The following is an 18,548-nucleotide window of genomic DNA, read 5'->3' as shown; positions in this document are numbered from 1 at the left end:
CTACTGTCACCATTGTCAGGACCTTTACTCATGATTTTGGCAGGCATACAAATGTTATATTACACACACACACACACACACACACACACACACACACACACACACACACACACACACACACACACACACACACACACACACACACACACACACACACACACACACACACACACACACACACACACACACACACACACACACACACACCAATCAGGCTCAATTGAGAGCATTTCCTGTGTTTCATGTTAATCTTGTGGAGTGATTTTTCCATTACGTACACAGCAACCCTCTCTGCTCTGACAGTTAACCTCCCTCCCTCCGCTTCAAATGAGCTCCCCATTCAGCCCGAAAGACACAAACATTCAGGCATATGCACACACACATATGCATGTACGTACACGTGCGCGTAGAAACACACACACAGGTTAGTGTTTTTTTTTTGTAATGAAACTTGTTCTGGAGGCAATTCTGCAGAGCGGTTACCAACTGACACAATCACAAAGCCGTTCATCCTAAACTTAACCTTCACCACACTGCTAACCCTAACCTTAAATTATGACCAAAAAGCACATTTTTGTTTTCATACATTTTTACAATGTAGCTCATTTGAATTTGCAGGGGGAAATCTAAATTGAAATTGCTCAGTTCTGCCTCCAGGACTCAACTTACGCGTGCACACACGCGCACACACACAAATTATTCACTAGGACATATGGACCAGCCCATGATCAATAGTGAGTAAGTACATTTCCTAGTTCTTAAAAGAGACATAATGAGAATAGCTTTGAACATGAGACACGACCCCTGCTGTGCAGACACTGGTTCAAATACTTAGAAGAACAAAATGCCCTTAATATTTATTTCTATCTGGAAATATTGTTATCTGCCCACGCTAAAGTACACCACGCTAAAGTACACCACGCTAAACTACAACTGAACCATGTTAACCAAGTCGTTTTAAGTACACAACTACAGCTGAACCATATTAACTAAGTAGTTTTAAGTACATGCCCGATTCCAATGAGAGTTATCCGAGACCTGGGCATTAAAATGTCATGTTATTCTTTCTCCAGATTACTACACCTAAATTCTCGAGCTAACACGCAGATCCCAAATGGTGTCCATATAGAGAATATGGGCTATTTTCCTTCAGATAATTATTGAAGTTGGTGCAAAAAGATCCATACTTTTTGTCAGAGAATCACCTATTGATATAGCAATACATGTTGCATGTTCAAGTTCAACATGCATAAAGATGGAAATAGGGTGGGTGAATGAGGGAGAGAAAGAGGGAGAGAAAGAGGGAGAGAAAGGGAGAGAAAGGGAGAGAATGAGGGAGAGAAAGAGGGAGAGAATGAGGGAGAGAAAGCTGGTATACATGAGGACAATCCGTGGTGTCTGAATAAAGGTCAAAGGCAAGTCATGGAGAACAGGCATTACGTGGGACACTCTTCAATAGTATGGTATCTGGGGTAGCTAGACATGGCTGTTTATTTTGATTGTACTGTATGCATTTCACACGCACACGTAGGTGTTATGTTTGTATGTCTGCATAGTGTGTTTATTGCCAGGTTCATTAATTTCTAGGTTTATGAGTGTGGATGTGAACTGAGCATGTACAGTACACAATATGTGGTTGTATACATGGCTTGGTGGTGTATGATTGCGTGTGTATTGTGCTGTGCTCTGTTGTGAATGCTGCCCATAGAGGCTCCAGTCTCGCATAAGCTTGTGCAGAGCGAGGAGGACGGACAGATAGCCTGGTGATAGACTCCTCCCCTCTCCCCTCCCCTCCCGTTCCCGTCTATAGTGGCATACAGGCTTCAACCAGCCGACTGCATGCCAGTCCAGACTCGTCCCACATCACTAACAGATCAAACTGCTACTGTCTCAAACGAAACTTAGCCGCTGTTTTCTTTTCTCTCTCTCAGAAGTGGGGGGTGAGAGGGAGTCATGTACCTACTTCCCAGAGTATTCCCAAAAGGGTTGTTTGTATTCTTGGTTGAAAGTGCTCAACAGGTCACAGAGAGGTAAGGCTGAGTCAACTCAGGTTAAGTATGTGGCGTTACGTTAAATGTTGTAGACCTCCCACGCAAAGGTGCGTGCATCACATTTGTCAGTCCTGGCTTTCACTGATTTCATTGATTTGCCAAGTCCGAACAAAGCGAAATCCACTGACAGAATAGCCTTGAGTGGAAATCATAAAGACATCTTCATTGTCATCCTACGCTCAATGACTACTCTCTGGAAGACAAAGCTGATGCTTGCAGAGCTCTACAATATCACATGCTTGAATAACAAATGGATTTCGTTAAAGGTAGACTCAGCGTTATGACGTTGCATCAAGCAGCTCCGCAGATATTGCGATGAGCCCGATGCAAGGCTTTGCTCTCACACAGTCACACAGGGTATCTGTGCATGTGCGCGGGTTCGCTTCACGCTGTTACAACGTGGTAGCTACGGCACCAAAACAGCGAAGTTTAGCCTTGTGCGTCAATACTTTTAGTTGTTGCGGAAATGTACCCACTACTGCTGTTTATTACTTTGTACATCGCTGAGTGTACCTTTCAAGCTAAAACTTGCTCCCTGACATTATTAATAAACACTGAAATAAATAGTCATTCAGACAATACGGCGAATCAAAAAGGCACCAAGGAGGCTGGCTATACTCTGCGCTGCTAAAATCACGTAGCCAGAAGCCTTTGATTAGGAACAGGGACAATGAGTCCAGACTGTAGTCTCACCCACTTTCCTGTCTTGAACACAAGCTCACTGCACAGCCCAGAGAGAGAGAGAGTAAGCAACAGAGAGAAGGAGAGAGAGTGAACGACAGAGAGAGACAGAGAGAGAGCCAGAGAGAGAGGGATAGAGAGCAAAAGAAAGAGAGCGACGGGGAGAAATGGAGAGAAAGAGCACCTTCAACCTACAGTACATACTGTAGCCAGACTATTATTCTTTTGATTTTACACAATACACAATTCACACTGGCTGGTCACTTCTTAGCCTGGTACCTACCTACACATATTGACAGACGGAATTTCATGACTTTTCCATGATTGTTATACAAATTTCCATTACCAACAATTGGCAGCGTCTATGTATGTACACTCAGTGGCCAGTTTGTTAGGTACATCTAGTACCGGGTTGGATTCCCTTTGCCTCCAGAACAGCCTGAATTCTTCAGCGAATGGAAACATTGCTCAATTGGTATCAAGCAACCTAATGTGTGCCAGGAAAATATTCCGCACAACATTACACCACCACCACCATTGTCACCAGGCAGGATGGGGCCATGGACTCATGCTGCTTATGCCAAATCCTGACTTTGCCATCAGCATGACGCAACAGGAACCGGGATTTGTTGGACCAGACAGTGTTTTTCCAATCCTTAATTGTGTGTTGGTGACCGCCTGCCCAATGGAGCTTCTTCTTGTTTTTATCTGACAGGAGTGGAACCCGGTGTGGACGTCTGCTGCAATAATAGCCCATCCGCTACAAGGAAGCACGAGTTGTGTGTTCCGAGATGCCGTTCTGCACACCACTGTTGTACTGCGCCGTTATTTGCCTGTGTGTGGCCCGCTTGTTAACTTGCACGATTCGTGCCATTCTCCTTCGACCTTTCATCAACGTGCTGTTCTCGGCCACAGGACTGCTTCTGACGGGATGTTTTTTGTTTGTCGCACCATTCTCTGTAAACCCTAGACACTGTCATGCGTGATAAGCCCAGGAGGACATCCGTTTCTGAGATACTGGAACCGGCATGCCTGGTTCCAGCTCTCGACCTTTGTCTCTCCCGAGCCCGTACGGGAGTTGTAGCAATGAGACAAGACAGTAACGATGAACAATTGGATACCACTAAATTGGGGAGAAAAAGGGGGTAAAAATATAATAATAATACAAAATTAAAATGAAGTTGCTTACGTCACCTGTTTTGCCCATTCTAACGTTCAATCCAACAGTAACTGAATGTTTCAATGCATGTCTGCCTGCTTTATATAGCTGGCCACGGCCACGTGACTCACTGCTAGGAGAGAAACATTTTAACTGAACCTGTCAGCCAGACAGCCATTCACAAAGTAAACTACCGATCAATGTCCATGGTGCTGAAATTGCAACATGTCTATGCGGCTGCATGACTATCAAATCGATGATAGGCTTTCTATGGTGCAATGGCTCAGCTTTGCTTTAGCTAATGGATAAATGTTTATTGGTAGGTCTATTTGGTCGTCATTTTCTCAGGTTAAGCCTAACATTTCACGAAGCTGGACAAGGTGTCGCAATGCTGCCATTTGTAGACTGCTGGCTGGTGGTGATAATGCAATTACTTTTTCAATAATTCATGTTGGACATTTAAACACTGCAGATTGTCAAATACCTTTTCCATACAACAGAATACTAATCAGCTACCAATAGATTTTTAGAATATACAGCTGTCCTGTATAGGCTACCTGAACGTGCAAGACTTGAGCCATCCTTGTGCTCTCTCCCAGCCCCAGATAGAAAGTTGTTGTGTGCAAAAACAGTCTATTAATGCCAAATAATACAGTCAGTCCACCCTCAAAACACTAGTTTACTAGGGATTGTTTCATTATGCAGTGTACTATCTATAGCTATATACTGTACTTAGCTGCTATTTACACTACCGGTCAAAAGTTTTAGTACACCTACTAATTCAAGGGTTTTTCTTAATTTTTTACTCTTTTCCACATTTTAGAATAATAGTGAAGACATCAAAACTATGAAATAACACATATAGAATCATGAAGTAACCAAAAAAGTGTTCAACAAATCAAAATATATTTATATTTGAGATTCTTCAAATAGCCACCCTTTGCCTTGAAGGACACATTTGCTAAGCACTTGTTGGCTGCTTTTCCTTCACTCTGCGGTTGGACTCATACCAAACCATCTCAATTTGGTTGAGGTCGGGGGATTGTGGTGCAGCACTCCATCACTCTCCTTCTTGATAAAATAGCCCTTACACAGCTTGGAGGTGTGTTGGGTCATTGTCATGTTGAAAAACAAATGATAGTCCCACTAAGCCCAAACAAGATGGAATGGCGTATCGCTGCAGAATGCTGTGGTAGCCATGATGGTTAAGTGTGCTTTGAATTCTAAATAAATCATCAGAAAAGCACCCCTACACCATAACACCTCCTCCTCCATGCTTCACGGTGGGAAATACAAATGCGGAGATAATCCTGTAATGGTTTTCCTCCTCTTCGTCTGAAGAGGAGACAAGGAAAACACAAAAGAAGTATGGTCAGAATGTGACAAATCCGTTCACCTACTCTGCGTCTCACACAGCGGTTTGAATCAAAAATCTCCAATTTGGACTCCAGACCAAAGGACAAATTTCTTTTCCCATCATTCGTCTGAAGAGGAGAGGCGAGAAGGATCGGAGGACCAATATGCGGCGTGGTAAGTGTCCATGGTTGTTTATTAAAACACATAAACTGAACACTTCAATTTACAAAAACAACAAATGTGAAAACCAAAAACCGAAAACAGTACTGTGTGGTGTAAAATATAGACACGGAAACAATCACCCACAAAAACACAACCAGGCTACCTAAGTATGATTCCCAATCAGAGACAACTAACGACACCTGCCTCTGATTGAGAACCATACTAGGCCGAACACAGAAAAACAACCTAGACACACAAAACATAGAATGCCCACCCAGCTCACGTCCTGACCAACACTAAAACAAGGAAAACACAAAAGAACTATGGTCAGAACGTGACAAATCCGTTCACCTACTCTGCGTCTCACACAGCGGTTTGAATCAAAAATCTCCCATTTGAACTCCAGACCAAAGGACAAATTTCCACCGGTTGAATGTCCATTGCTCGTGTTTCTTAGGCCAAGCAAGTCTCTTATTCTTATTGGTGTCCTTTAGTAGGGGTTCCTTTGCAGCAATTCGACCATGAAGGCCTGACTCACAGTCTCCTCCACAGTGTCTGTTATTTGAACTCTGTGAAGCATGTTTTTGGGCTGCACTTTCTGAGGCTGGTAACTCAAATAAACGTATCTTCTGCAGCAGAGGTAACTCTGGGTCTACCATTCCTGTGGTGGTTGTCATGAGAGCCAGTTTCATCATAGCGTTGATGGTTTTTGTGACTGCACACAAAGTTCTTGAAATGTTCCGTATTGACTGACCATGTCTTAAAGTAATAATGGACTGTTGTTTCTCTTTGTTTATTTGAGCTGTTATTGCTGTTAATTGGTCTTTTCCCAAATAGGGCTATCTTCTGTATACCAACCCTACTTTGTCACAACACTACTGATTGGCTCAAACACATTGAGAAGAAATACATTCCACAAATGAACTTTTAAGAAGGCACACCTGTTAATTGAAATGCATTCCAGGTGACTACCTCATGAAGCTGGTTGAGAGAATGCCTAGAGTGTGCAAAGCTGTCATCAAGGCAAAGGGTGGCTATTTGAAAAATGTCAAATCTAAAATATATTTTGATTTGTTATAACACTTTTTTCGTTACTACATAATTCCATACGTTTATTTCATCCATATGTGTTATACAATGTGGAAAATAGTACAAATAAAGAAAAAGCCTTGAATAAGTAGGTGTTCTAAAACTTATGACCAGTAGTGAAGGTCCTATTTATAAACTTTTAAAAATCAAAATGACACATCTAATAGACTTACAGTGAGGGAAAATGTAGTTGGCTTGATGATAAATTCAGCCACTATTTATTGTTGAACTCAGCAGGTTTTGTCTGGCTAATAGCCTACACATATATGCTGCAATATTCAAGGTAAATTCAATTAAGCCTAAATCAAATGAAATCCACTATGAGAGGCTCCCCTGGCCTGTAGGTCCAGGTTGTGGTCAGTTTTCTATAGTGAGTGTTGCCAACCCAGGCAGTCTGTCCTATGACATTGTGCATTATATGTCCATTGCGCTGCAAACAATTTAAACTTAGTCTTGAATGATGAATGCCAAGATCTTCCAGAGATAAGGGGCAGTTAATACTGCAACCACACAACTCAAACGCCGGTTCACCAATATGAATCAAAATCAAAAACCGCTTTATTTGATCAAGCTCTCCAGAACTGTTGTCCGCTAAATATGATAAACTGTTTGCATCTGCTAATTTATTAGCTGTCCAGTATCTGACCTGTCTTCAGAGCTTCCTATAAGAAATGAAGGAGAATGAGAGGCTCAATTAAAGATGTTGCAGAACTGCTGTATTTGAATCACCACTCCCTTCTGCCCAGTTTCCCTGATGTTGCTAAGGTAACTAAGCTGTTTTTAGCATCCCCTGTAACTGTCTCTTCTGCGAAGAGATGGTTTTCTAAACTAAAACTTATCAAGAACTACCTAAGACGCTTTAGGTTCTTGGTCTGATATGCACTTTTGAACATCTGAGTAACCTCCACTCATTGCACTGGCACCGTCGGAGTCTTGACCACGGCATTTGTTTGCCGATATTCCCCTTGTACAAACCAGTTCAATTTTTGATTTTTCAAGACTTGGGGCACTTTTTCAGACACATTCCTGAAGCCCAAGAAACAAACACTTTGCTTCCTAGTACATATGGAAATGAAAAAGGTTCATGAATGAATTACTTTTTAAGGGTTACTGTCAAGATGATTTATTACCTAAAAAATGTTTAGGCATCGAAGACTGGCGCATGGGCCCCCAGAGCTTGTGGGCCCTCCCCCCCCTACCTTGTGGGGGCTGCGGGGAGTGTCCGGTATGCCAGTGCATGGGGTCAACCCTCGGTCTGGAGAGCTACTGGGTGTGCAGACTTTTCATCAAGCCCTGCTCAAACACATCAGAGATAGCTTCGCAAGGTCCGGTTAAGCAGCTCATTGTAAAATGTGGTTTGTTAGAGGGGGACTGGAATAAAAGCCTGCAAACCCATTGGCTCTCCTGGAAAATGATTGACCAGCCTTGATGTATAAACATTGCCACATTACAACCAAATACGTTTCATGCCTTTGTAACAGTATAACTTTAGACCGTCCCCTCGCCCATACCCGGGCGTGAACCAGGGACCCTCTGCACACATCAACAACAGTCACCCCTCGAAGCATCGTTACCCATCGCTCCACAAAAGCGAAGTGAATTGTTCATTTTGTCAAAAAGAATAGTCTAAATGAATCATATGAATCGTTCAAGAAAGTGAATCAACTTTGTATGGCCTTATTTGCTAGTGTCAGTGGAAAGCTTTTCGGGAAATGACTAGCAGACTAAACTTGACTTGAGTTGAGTCCGCTAGGACATGACAAAAATATGAATACATGCTAACAATAGCTAAACAGTTATCTAGAGTACAAGGTATGTTTTGAATTGGCTAGTCTGTTCTCTATCATATTTTAAAGGCTACCTGTCTCTCTCTCCTTGAGCAATGCCCCACTCGTCTCGCACTCGCAGGTGATGTGCGCAAACACTCTAAAGTGTCATTCCAACCCTGGCTGATATGTTGATTTTTATTTAATTGATCAAATATATATTTTAAATTGTTTCTAAAGAAATTACATTAACAGAAATTATGACTTTAGGAATTGTTTTCTTTACAAAACGTTTCTGCCTGTAGGTGACACAATAACACTAATCTACCCATTAACCAAGGTACCTTTGGGTGTACAGCCAATACTAAATAATACCAGCATTGCACATTCAGTGTAAGGAGACCGATTCATAGCATTGTTTGTCAGTTGGCCTAATGTTATGCATGTGGCTCACTCTAAGAGGATACTAAATCATGACCCCTGGAGTTACAGACTAAACAGAAGACTGTAGATTACCCTCTGAGTGCTAATTGTCTGAATCAGAGAGGGCCAGTATACTGACAAATACCTAGTGAGTGGGCGAGTAAGTGAGTGAGTTACTGAGTGAGTTTGTTAGTTAGTGAGTGGGTGAGTGAGTGAGTGGGTAAGAGAGTGAGAGAGTGAGTGAGTTACTGAGTGAGTGAGTGAGTGAGTGGGGGGGTGGGTGGGTAAGAGAGTGAGAGAGTGAGTGAGTGAGTGAGTGAGTGAGTGAGTGAGTGAGTGAGTGAGTGAGTGAGTGAGTGAGTGAGTTTGTTAGTTAGTGAGTGGGTGAGTGAGTGAGTGAGTGGGTAAGAGAGTGAGTGAGTTACTGAGTGAGTGAGTGAGTGAGTGGGGGGGTGGGTGGGTAAGAGAGTGAGAGAGTGAGTGAGTGAGTGAGTGAGTGAGTGAGTGAGTGAGTGAGTGAGTTTGTTAGTTAGTGAGTGAGTGAGTGAGTGAGTGAGTGAGTGAGTGAGTGAGTGAGTGAGTGAGTGAGTGAGTGAGTGGGTAAGAGAATGAGAGAGTGAGTGAGTGAGTGGGGGGGGGGTGACTTTATTTTCCTCTGTATTCCATTGGAGCCTGGCTTTTTCCTTTAGAATGACTAAGTCCAGGAAGAGAGGTGTTGACGAAGCCTTAATTCAATACAGCATTAAGCTTTAAATGGGACTTTTCCTGTTAGGAGGTCATGGTGGTGGAGGTGAAAACAGACTGGGTGGGTTTCAAACTCCCAACTCCCAACCACGGGTGGTTGAGGGGTCCTCAGGTCAAGATGGGCACCAAGAACACTGGGCACAGAAACTCCTAGATAGCCCATGTACTGTAGGTGGTGGCTGTTTAGAGTTGGGTCTATTCAAAGCGTTGGAGACTGATAGCTACCAGAAGAGAACTACTGTCCACAGGGGCAACTACTGTCCACAGGGGCAACATAGTTGATAGCTACCAGAAGAGAACTACTGTCCACAGGGGCAACATAGTTGATAGCTGCCAGAAGAGAACTACTGTCCACAGGGGCAACATAGTTGATAGCTGCCAGAAGAGAACTACTGACCACAGGGGCAACATAGTTGATAGCTGCCAGAAGAGAACTACTGACCACAGGGGCAACATAGTTGATAGCTGCCAGAAGAGAACTACTGTCCACAGGGGCAACATAGTTGGTAGCTGCCAGAAGAGAACTACTGTCCACAGGGGCAACATAGTTGATAGCTGCCAGAAGATAACTACTGTCCACAGGGGCAACATAGTTGGTAGCTGCCAGAAGATAACTACTGTCCACAGGGGCAACATAGTTGATAGCTGCCAGAAGAGAACTACTGACCACAGGGGCAACATAGTTGATAGCTGCCAGAAGAGAACTACTGTCCACAGGGGCAACATAGTTGATAGCTGCCAGAAGATAACTACTGTCCACAGGGGCAACATAGTTGATAGCTACCAGAAGAGAACTACTGTCCACAGGGGCAACATAGTTGATAGCTGCCAGAAGAGAACTACTGCCCACAGGGGCAACATAGTTGATAGCTGCCAGAAGAGAACTACTGTCCACAGGGGCAACTACTGCCCACAGGGGCAACATAGTTGATAGCTACCAGAAGATAACTACTGCCCACAGGGGCAACATAGTTGATAGCTGCCAGAAGAGAACTACTGTCCACAGGGGCAACATAGTTGATAGCTGCCAGAAGAGAACTACTGTCCACAGGGGCAACATGGTTGATAGCTGCCAGAAGAGAACTACTGTCCACAGGGGCAACATAGTTGTGCAGCCCAGAGGGAGTCTGGGTTTGTGTGTGGTAAACGACAGTGAGATGAGAGGATAAACAGAGCGCCAGAAACAGGATAAATCAGCACTGGCAGTAAACAACCTGGTATAAACACAGGCTCCATGGCCCCGAACAACACACAACACAACATAAACCCGTTAGAACTTTGACCCAGTTCAGTTGAAAGTTCAGTCTGCTTTGGACTCCCTAAGTCCTGTATCAAGCATCTCAGAGAAGTGATGGTTTATGATCAGTTTAACATTTAAGATCCCAATGAATAAGATTTCAAGGACGAGGGGATCTGATGTTAGATCAGTAGTCCTACTCTGAGATGATTGATACATAAGGCCCCTGATTCCAAGTCAGATTCTCTTCACTCAAAGTTAGCGTGAGACCGAAATCTGGACTGTACATCATTATTATTATTTGGGGGGGAAAGTGGGAATAAATTTGGATTGAATCTACTGTCTTGTTACAATGATGTTATGATTTGTCATGGTGATGCATTCTGATAGTCTGTCTGTGTTGTTATTGGTTGACAATGATGCTGTGACTGTCACCGGTAGAAAATAGTTACTTCTGGGAAGGATGTTGATTGGCAGAGGAGAGAGTGAGGTAGTGTTGGCCCAGTCTTACCACAGATATTCTTCTCCCCCCCCCACAGTCCTTGGGTCAGGGACATACTGGGCTACTGTACCTGGATTTCAGCCCATAACAGAATAGTCATCATTGAACAATTACTGTATTAGTGAGGCAAATGAGTCAAGTTGAGTTCAACTGGGTTGAATATAATTTGACATAATAGAATTCGGATAGCATTGGAATTGGAATGTTGAAATAACAGGATAGCGTTATGGTATACTGTAGGTCTATCATTATAAGCCTGGCCCCAGATCAGTCTGTCATGTTTGGCAAAACAATTACAATAAAGGGAGCAAAAAAATCACAAACTGATCTGTAACTAGACGAGGGTAGCAAAATGTGTATTTTTATTTTATTTAAACTTTATTTAATTACACAAGTCAGTTTTAAGAAGAAATTATTATTTACAATGACAGCCTACCGGGGAACAGTGGGTTAACTGCAAAATTCCAGTAACTTTCTGAAAATCCCCAGGGGTTTTCCAGAATTTCCAGAATTCCAGGATGTTAACAAAATGTTGCAACCCTTAACCAGGCTAGTATGACATGGTGACGTGTAGAGCCTTAGAGTCGGGTTAAGTCTTTCTGTATACAATGTTATTAGATGCTACCACTAACAGTGTGTGTATGTGTGTGTGCGTGAGTGTGTGTATAGGGGTGTGTTTGTGTGTATATGTGTATATGTGTTTGTGTGTGTGTATATGTGTGTGTGAGCACGCGTGCGTACGTGCCTGTGTGTATTTGTGTGTGTGTTACCTGTAGATTACTCCATGTTGGTGAAGGAACATGAGGGCAGACGTGACCTCGGCGGCATAGAAGCGAGAGCGCGCCTCGTCAAACTTCCTGGAACGCTGGATCTGGAACATAAGGTCTCCTCCGTTCACGTACTCCATCACAAAGAACAGACGGTCCTGGAGATGGAGGGAGAGGAGGAGAGACAGAGAGAAAGACAGTAAGACAAGAAGAAGGGTTACATCTGTTTCACCCATGATTAAAACAACCACTGCAAAGACCAGATAATAGTTTTACTATGTGTCGCAAAGAATAAAGAGTTAATGATCAGATCGCATTGTGGAAGTGGACTGTTACAAATATCATGTAGCTAGTCAATTCAGCTCAATAAAGATTGAACTGTAGTTCGACAGTGTGACCCTCTGAGTAGAACCAGTATTGCCGATCTGCATTAGAGTATATTAAACCAAACTTAACCCTGCATTAACCCCTCCACACTTCCACCTTTACAAATAACTGCGATCCTTATGGTCAGCAATCAATACCTGCCCCTAAGGCTAATCCCCCCAGCCATCCCCACCCGACCCACAGCCCCTATTCTCCAGGCACAGAGAGCTGTCTCTCTGGGAACAACGGTCCCCTTCCTGAATTCCAGCTCTCCATATAGGAAATCAGATTGAGGAGGGCGGGTGGTGGGTATATAAAAAGCCCTCTATATAAGAAAGGAGTGGCCCCGTCCGAACCATTGTTTAACGCCACGGGGGTCACGAAGCTATAAGAACCAATGACACATATTCCATCATTCCTATTACAATGGTGCTTAACCCAGCAATCGAGAAAAATACCTTCATTAGATACTCGTCTTCCACAACTGGGAATTTACAGATGGTCCTAGGTAGTATTAAGGCATAAGGAGGATTTCTCCAAATGTTGACACCCCACCTACAGACCTGTATTACCGACACCCCACCTCGGGGCTCCCGAGTGGCGCAGCGGTCTAAGGCACTGCATCTCAGTGCAAGAGGCGTCACTACAGTCCCTGGTTTGATTCCAGGCTGTATCACATCCGGCCGTGATTGGGAGTCCCATAGGGCGGCGCACATTTTGTAAATAAGAATTTGTTCATAACTGACTTGTCTAGTTAAATATAAGTTTTAAAATATATATGTACACCCTGATCTGTTTCGCCTGTCTTTGTGATTCCACCTCCCTCCAAGTGTCACCCATCTACCCCACTATCCCCTGTGTATTTAAACCTGTGTTCTCTGTGTTCTCTGTTTGTCTGTTGCCAGTTCGTCTTGTTTGTCAAGTCAACCAGCGTTTCTGTTCTCAGCTCCTGCTTTTCCCAGCCTCTCTTTTTCTCGCACTCCTGGATTTGACCCTTGCCTGTCCTGACTCTGAGCCCGCCTGCCTGGCCACTCTGCCTGCCCCTGAGCCTCCTGCCGACCTGTACCGTTGCCCCACCTCTGGTTTACTGACCCCTGCCTGCCTTGACATGTCTGTTGCCTGCCCCTGTTGGATTATTAAACCATTGTTAATTTGATGTTGTCTGCATCTGGGTCTTACCTTCATACCTGATATATCAAATCAAATCAAAGTCTATTTGTCACGTGCGCCGAATACAACAGGTGTAGTAGACCTTACAGTGAAATGCTTACTTACAGGCTCTAACCAATAGTGCAAAAAAAGTATTAGGTGAACAATAGGTAAGTTTTGAAATAAAAACAACAGTATAAAGACAGTGAAAAACAGTAGTGAGGCTTTATACAGTAGAGAGGCTATACAAGTAGCGAGGCTACATACAGTAGTGAGGCTATATACAGTAGTGAGGCTATATACAGAACCGAGGCTACATACAGTAGTGAGGCTATATACAGTAGCGAGGCTACATACAGACACTGGTTAGTCAGGCTGATTGAGGTAGTATGTACATGTAGATATGGTTAAAGTGACTATGCATATATGATGAACAGAGAGTTGCAGTAGCGTAAAAGAGGGCTTGGCTGGTGGTGGGTGGCTGGACACAATGCAGATAACCTGGTTAGCCAACGTGCCAGAGCACTGATTGGTCGGGCCAATTGAGGTAGTATGTACATATACAATCTCTCAAACACTGTGTGACAACTGCTGATGTATGAAAGGGCTGAAGTTTGAGAACCAGCTCATCATATCCTATACTAGAATCCATGCTCATATATACATATTATATTACCTTTAATGACCTTCAGTAAATAACCAGACTGAGACTCCTCAATCAGCAAGTACTAGCTAGACCTGCTCCTACACAGAGTGCAGTAATACAGTACTGTAGGTGGGGTGTCAGTAATACAGTACTGTACGTGGGGTGTCAGTACTACAGTACTGTAGGTGGGGTGTCAGTAATACAGTACTGTAGGTGGGGTGTCAGTACTACAGTACTGTAGGTGGGGTGTCAGTACTACAGTACTGTAGGTAGAGTGTCAGTAATACAGTACTGTAGGTAGAGTGTCAGTAATACAGTACTGTAGGTGGGGTGTCAGTAATACAGTACTGTAGGTGGGGTGTCAGTAATACAGTACTGTAGGTGGGGTGTCAGTAATACAGTACTGTAGGTAGGGTGTCAGTAATACAGTACTGTAGGTGGGGTGTCAGTAATACAGTACTGTAGGTAGAGTGTCAGTAATACAATACTGTAGGTGGGGTGTCAGTACTACAGTACTGTAGGTGGGGTGTCAGTAATACAGTACTGTAGGTAGAGTGTCAGTAATACAGTACTGTAGGTGGGGTGTCAGTAATACAGTACTGTAGGTGGGGTGTCAGTAATACAGTACTGTAGGTGGGGTGTCAGTAATACAGTACTGTAGGTGGGGTGTCAGTAATACAGTACTGTAGGTGGGGTGTCAGTAATACAGTACTGTAGGTAGAGTGTCAGTAATACAGTACTGTAGGTGGGGTGTCAGTAATACAGTACTGTAGGTGGGGTGTCAGTACTACAGTACTGTAGGTGGGGTGTCAGTACTACAGTACTGTAGGTAGAGTGTCAGTAATACAGTACTGTAGGTGGGGTGTCAGTACTACAGTACTGTAGGTGGGGTGTCAGTACTACAGTACTGTAGGTAGAGTGTCAGTAATACAGTACTGTAGGTAGAGTGTCAGTAATACAGTACTGTAGGTGGGGTGTCAGTAATACAGTACTGTAGGTGGGGTGTCAGTAATACAGTACTGTAGGTAGAGTGTCAGTAATACAGTACTGTAGGTGGGATGTCAGTAATACAGTACTGTAGGTAGAGTGTCAGTAATACAGTACTGTAGGTGGGGTGTCAGTAATACAGTACTGTAGGTGGGGTGTGTCAGTAATACAGTACTGTTGGTGGGGTGTCAGTAATACAGTACTGTAGGTGGGGTGTCAGTAATACAGTACTGTAGGTGGGGTGTCAGTAATACAGTACTGTAGGTAGGGTGTCAGTAATACAGTACTGTAGGTGGGGTGTCAGTAATACAGTACTGTAGGTGGGGTGTCAGTAATACAGTACTGTAGGTAGGGTGTCAGTAATACAGTACTGTAGGTGGGGTGTCAGTAATACAGTACTGTAGGTGGGGTGTCAGTAATACAGTACTGTAGGTGGGGTGTCAGTAATACAGTACTGTAGGTGGGTTGTCAGTAATACAGTACTGTAGGTGGGGTGTCAGTAATACAGTACTGTAGGTGGGGTGTCAGTAATACAGTACTGTAGATGGGGTGTCAGTAATACAGTACTGTAGGTGGGGTGTCAGTAATACAGTACTGTAGGTGGGGTGTCAGTACTACAGTACTGTAGGCGGGGTGTCAGTACTACAGTACTGTAGGTGGGGTGTCAGTAATACAGTACTGTAGGTGGGGTGTCAGTACTACAGTACTGTAGGTGGGGTGTCAGTACTACAGTACTGTAGGTGGGGTGTCAGTAATACACTACTGTAGGTGGGGTGTCAGTAATACAGTACTGTAGGTAGAGTGTCAGTAATACAGTACTGTAGGTGGGGTGTCAGTACTACAGTACTGTATTACTGCACTCTGTGTAGGAGCAGGTCTAGTACTTGCTGATTGAGGAGTCTCAGTCTGGTTATTTACTGAAGGTCATTAAAGGTAATATAATATGTATATAAGAGCATGGATTCTAGTATAGGATATGATGAGCTGGTTCTCAAACTTCAGCCCTTTCATACATCAGCAGTTGTCACACAGTGTTTGAGAGACACTCGCCCAAAACCCTAAAGAGCAAGCAATGCAAATCTATTATGAATCATGGAGATCAATGTGGTTTAAGGATTTAAGTGACATGGGGAGACTAGAATGCTTAGTGTTACAATATTAGTGTAATGCTTGGCCTCTGCTTCATTGACTACAGCCTTGAACTGTACAACCAAACACAGGAGAAAATAAGCTTCCCTCACACGCTAGGGGAATGGTAGACTACACTCTCACACTGCTAGGGGAATGGTAGACTACCCTCTCACACTGCTAGGGGAATGGTAGACTACCCTCTCACACTGCTAGGGGAATGGTAGACTACCCTCTCACACCGCTAGGGGAATGGTAGACTACCCTCTCACACTGCTAGGGGAATGGTAGACTACCCTCTCACACTGCTAGGGGAATGGTAGACTACCCTCTCACACCGCTAGGGGAATGGTAGACTACCCTCTCACACCGCTAAGGGAATGGTAGACTACCCTCTCACACTGCTAGGGGAATGGTAGACTACCCTCTCACACTGCTAGGGGAATGGTAGGCTACCCTCTCACACTGCTAGGGGAATGGTAGGCTACCCTCTCACACCGCTAGGGGAATGGTAGACTACCCTCTCACACTGCTAGGGGAATGGTAGGCTACCCTCTCACACCGCTAGGGGAATGGTAGACTGCCCTCTCACACTGCTAGGGGAATGGTAGACTGCCCTCTCACACTGCTAGGGGAATGGTAGGCTACCCTCTCACACCGCTAGGGGAATGGTAGACTACCCTCTCATACTGCTAGGGGAATGGTAGACTACCCTCTCACACTGCTAGGGGAATGGTAGACTACCCTCTCACACTGCTAGGGGAATGGTAGACTGCCCTCTCACACCGCTAGGGGAATGGTAGACTACCCTCTCACACAGCTAGGGGAATGGTAGGCTACCCTCTCACACCACTAGGGGAATGGTAGACTACCCTCTCATACCGCTAGGGGAATGGTAGACTACCCTCTCACACCGCTAGGGGAATGGTAGACTACCCTCTCACACCGCTAGGGGAATGGTAGACTACCCTCTCACACCACTAGGGGAATGGTAGACTACCCTCTCATACCTCCCAAGATGGCGTAGCAGTAGGTCGTCCTGTCCTGTCGTGTCCCTGTATATATCGTTTATTTTTTGTTTTTTACATATTTTCTCCACATATCTCTCTGAAAACATTTTGCTAAACCCTAAGCTTCCAAATACTCTCCTGCAACCCGACTCACCCAATGTAGCTATTTTTCCTAAAGTACTTATATTTACTTCGGGACCCCTCAACTGAAGCTAGCCAGCTAACCAGCGGGTATGCTAGCGGTCTCCAGCTAACCGGTCATCAGCTAACCTGTAGTTCGGAAAGCTCTCGCCTGTTCGTTCAACGCGACTTTAACCAGAGCACAACGGACCTATTTATTTTTCATCCCCGGATTCCCACCGCAAACGGAACATCTTTCAGCTGGATTTTTCAGCAACTAGCTATCTAGCTAAACCGCAACCTCGGATTACTCCTGGCTAGCGTTTCCACCCACTAGCCCTCGCTATCTCCCTGCTTGCTAATTCGGCCTGCTAACTGCTAGCTTGTCCAGCTCCGGCCCGCTAACTGCTACCTAGTCTAGCCCGGGCCTACAAACTGTTCGCTTGTTAGCACAGGCCTGCTAACCGCCTGAATCGCCGCGTCTCAAACACTCACCGGACCCATATTTACTTTCTATCTCTTTTGACTTTTAATTTGTTTATACCTTCCGGAAACCTGCCTCACCCAATGTGATACGGAATCGCTATTATTTTTTAAATTTATTTTTAGAACACACTCAAGAACCTCCAGAAGCTAACCAGCTAACTAGCTACAAGCTATTTAGTCATTGTTAGTATTTTTTAAACCTGGATAACACTCGCCAGGCCAGCTTCCCTGCCCCATCCACCGCTGCCCCCTGGACACTGATCTCTTGGCTACATAGCTGATGCACGCTGGACTGTCCATTAATCACGGTACTCCATTCTGCTTGTTTGTTCTATCTGTTGGCCCCGTTGCCTAGTCTACGCCATTTTACCTGCTGTTGTTGTGCTAGCTGATTAGCTGTTGTCTCACCTACTGTTTTAGCTAGCTTTCCCAATTCAACACCTGTGATTACTGTATGCCTCGCTGTATGTCTCTCTCAAATGTCAATATGCCTTGTATACTGTTGTTCAGGTTAGTTATCATTGTTTTAGTTCACAATGGAGCCCCTAGTTCCACTCTTCACGCCCCTGATAACTCCTTTGTCCCACCTCCCTCACATGCGGTGACCTCACCCATTACTACCAGCATGTCCAGAGATACAACCTCCCTCATCATCATCCAGTGCCTGGGCTTACCTCCGCTGTACCCGCACCCCACCATACCCCTGTCTGCGCATTATG

General features: G+C 44.4%; 1 protein-coding gene across 1 annotated transcript in view; it reads right to left on the bottom strand.

Annotated features, from left to right (window-relative positions):
• Positions 1 to 18,548, bottom strand: part of LOC109870171 (protein kinase C epsilon type) — a 157,221-nt gene that overhangs the window by 21,831 nt on the left and 116,842 nt on the right. The window contains exon 11 of the mRNA XM_031804764.1: positions 11,941 to 12,095. Within this exon, the coding sequence (XP_031660624.1) occupies positions 11,941 to 12,095 (155 nt within the window). The remainder of the gene's footprint in view (positions 1 to 11,940; positions 12,096 to 18,548) is intronic.

The sequence above is a fragment of the Oncorhynchus kisutch genome, linkage group LG25 (assembly GCF_002021735.2).
Source record: "Oncorhynchus kisutch isolate 150728-3 linkage group LG25, Okis_V2, whole genome shotgun sequence".
NCBI classification, from domain to species: domain Eukaryota; kingdom Metazoa; phylum Chordata; class Actinopteri; order Salmoniformes; family Salmonidae; genus Oncorhynchus; species Oncorhynchus kisutch.
The sequence above is the reverse complement of the archived record's forward strand: the minus strand, read 5'-3'. Positions and strand labels throughout refer to the sequence as shown.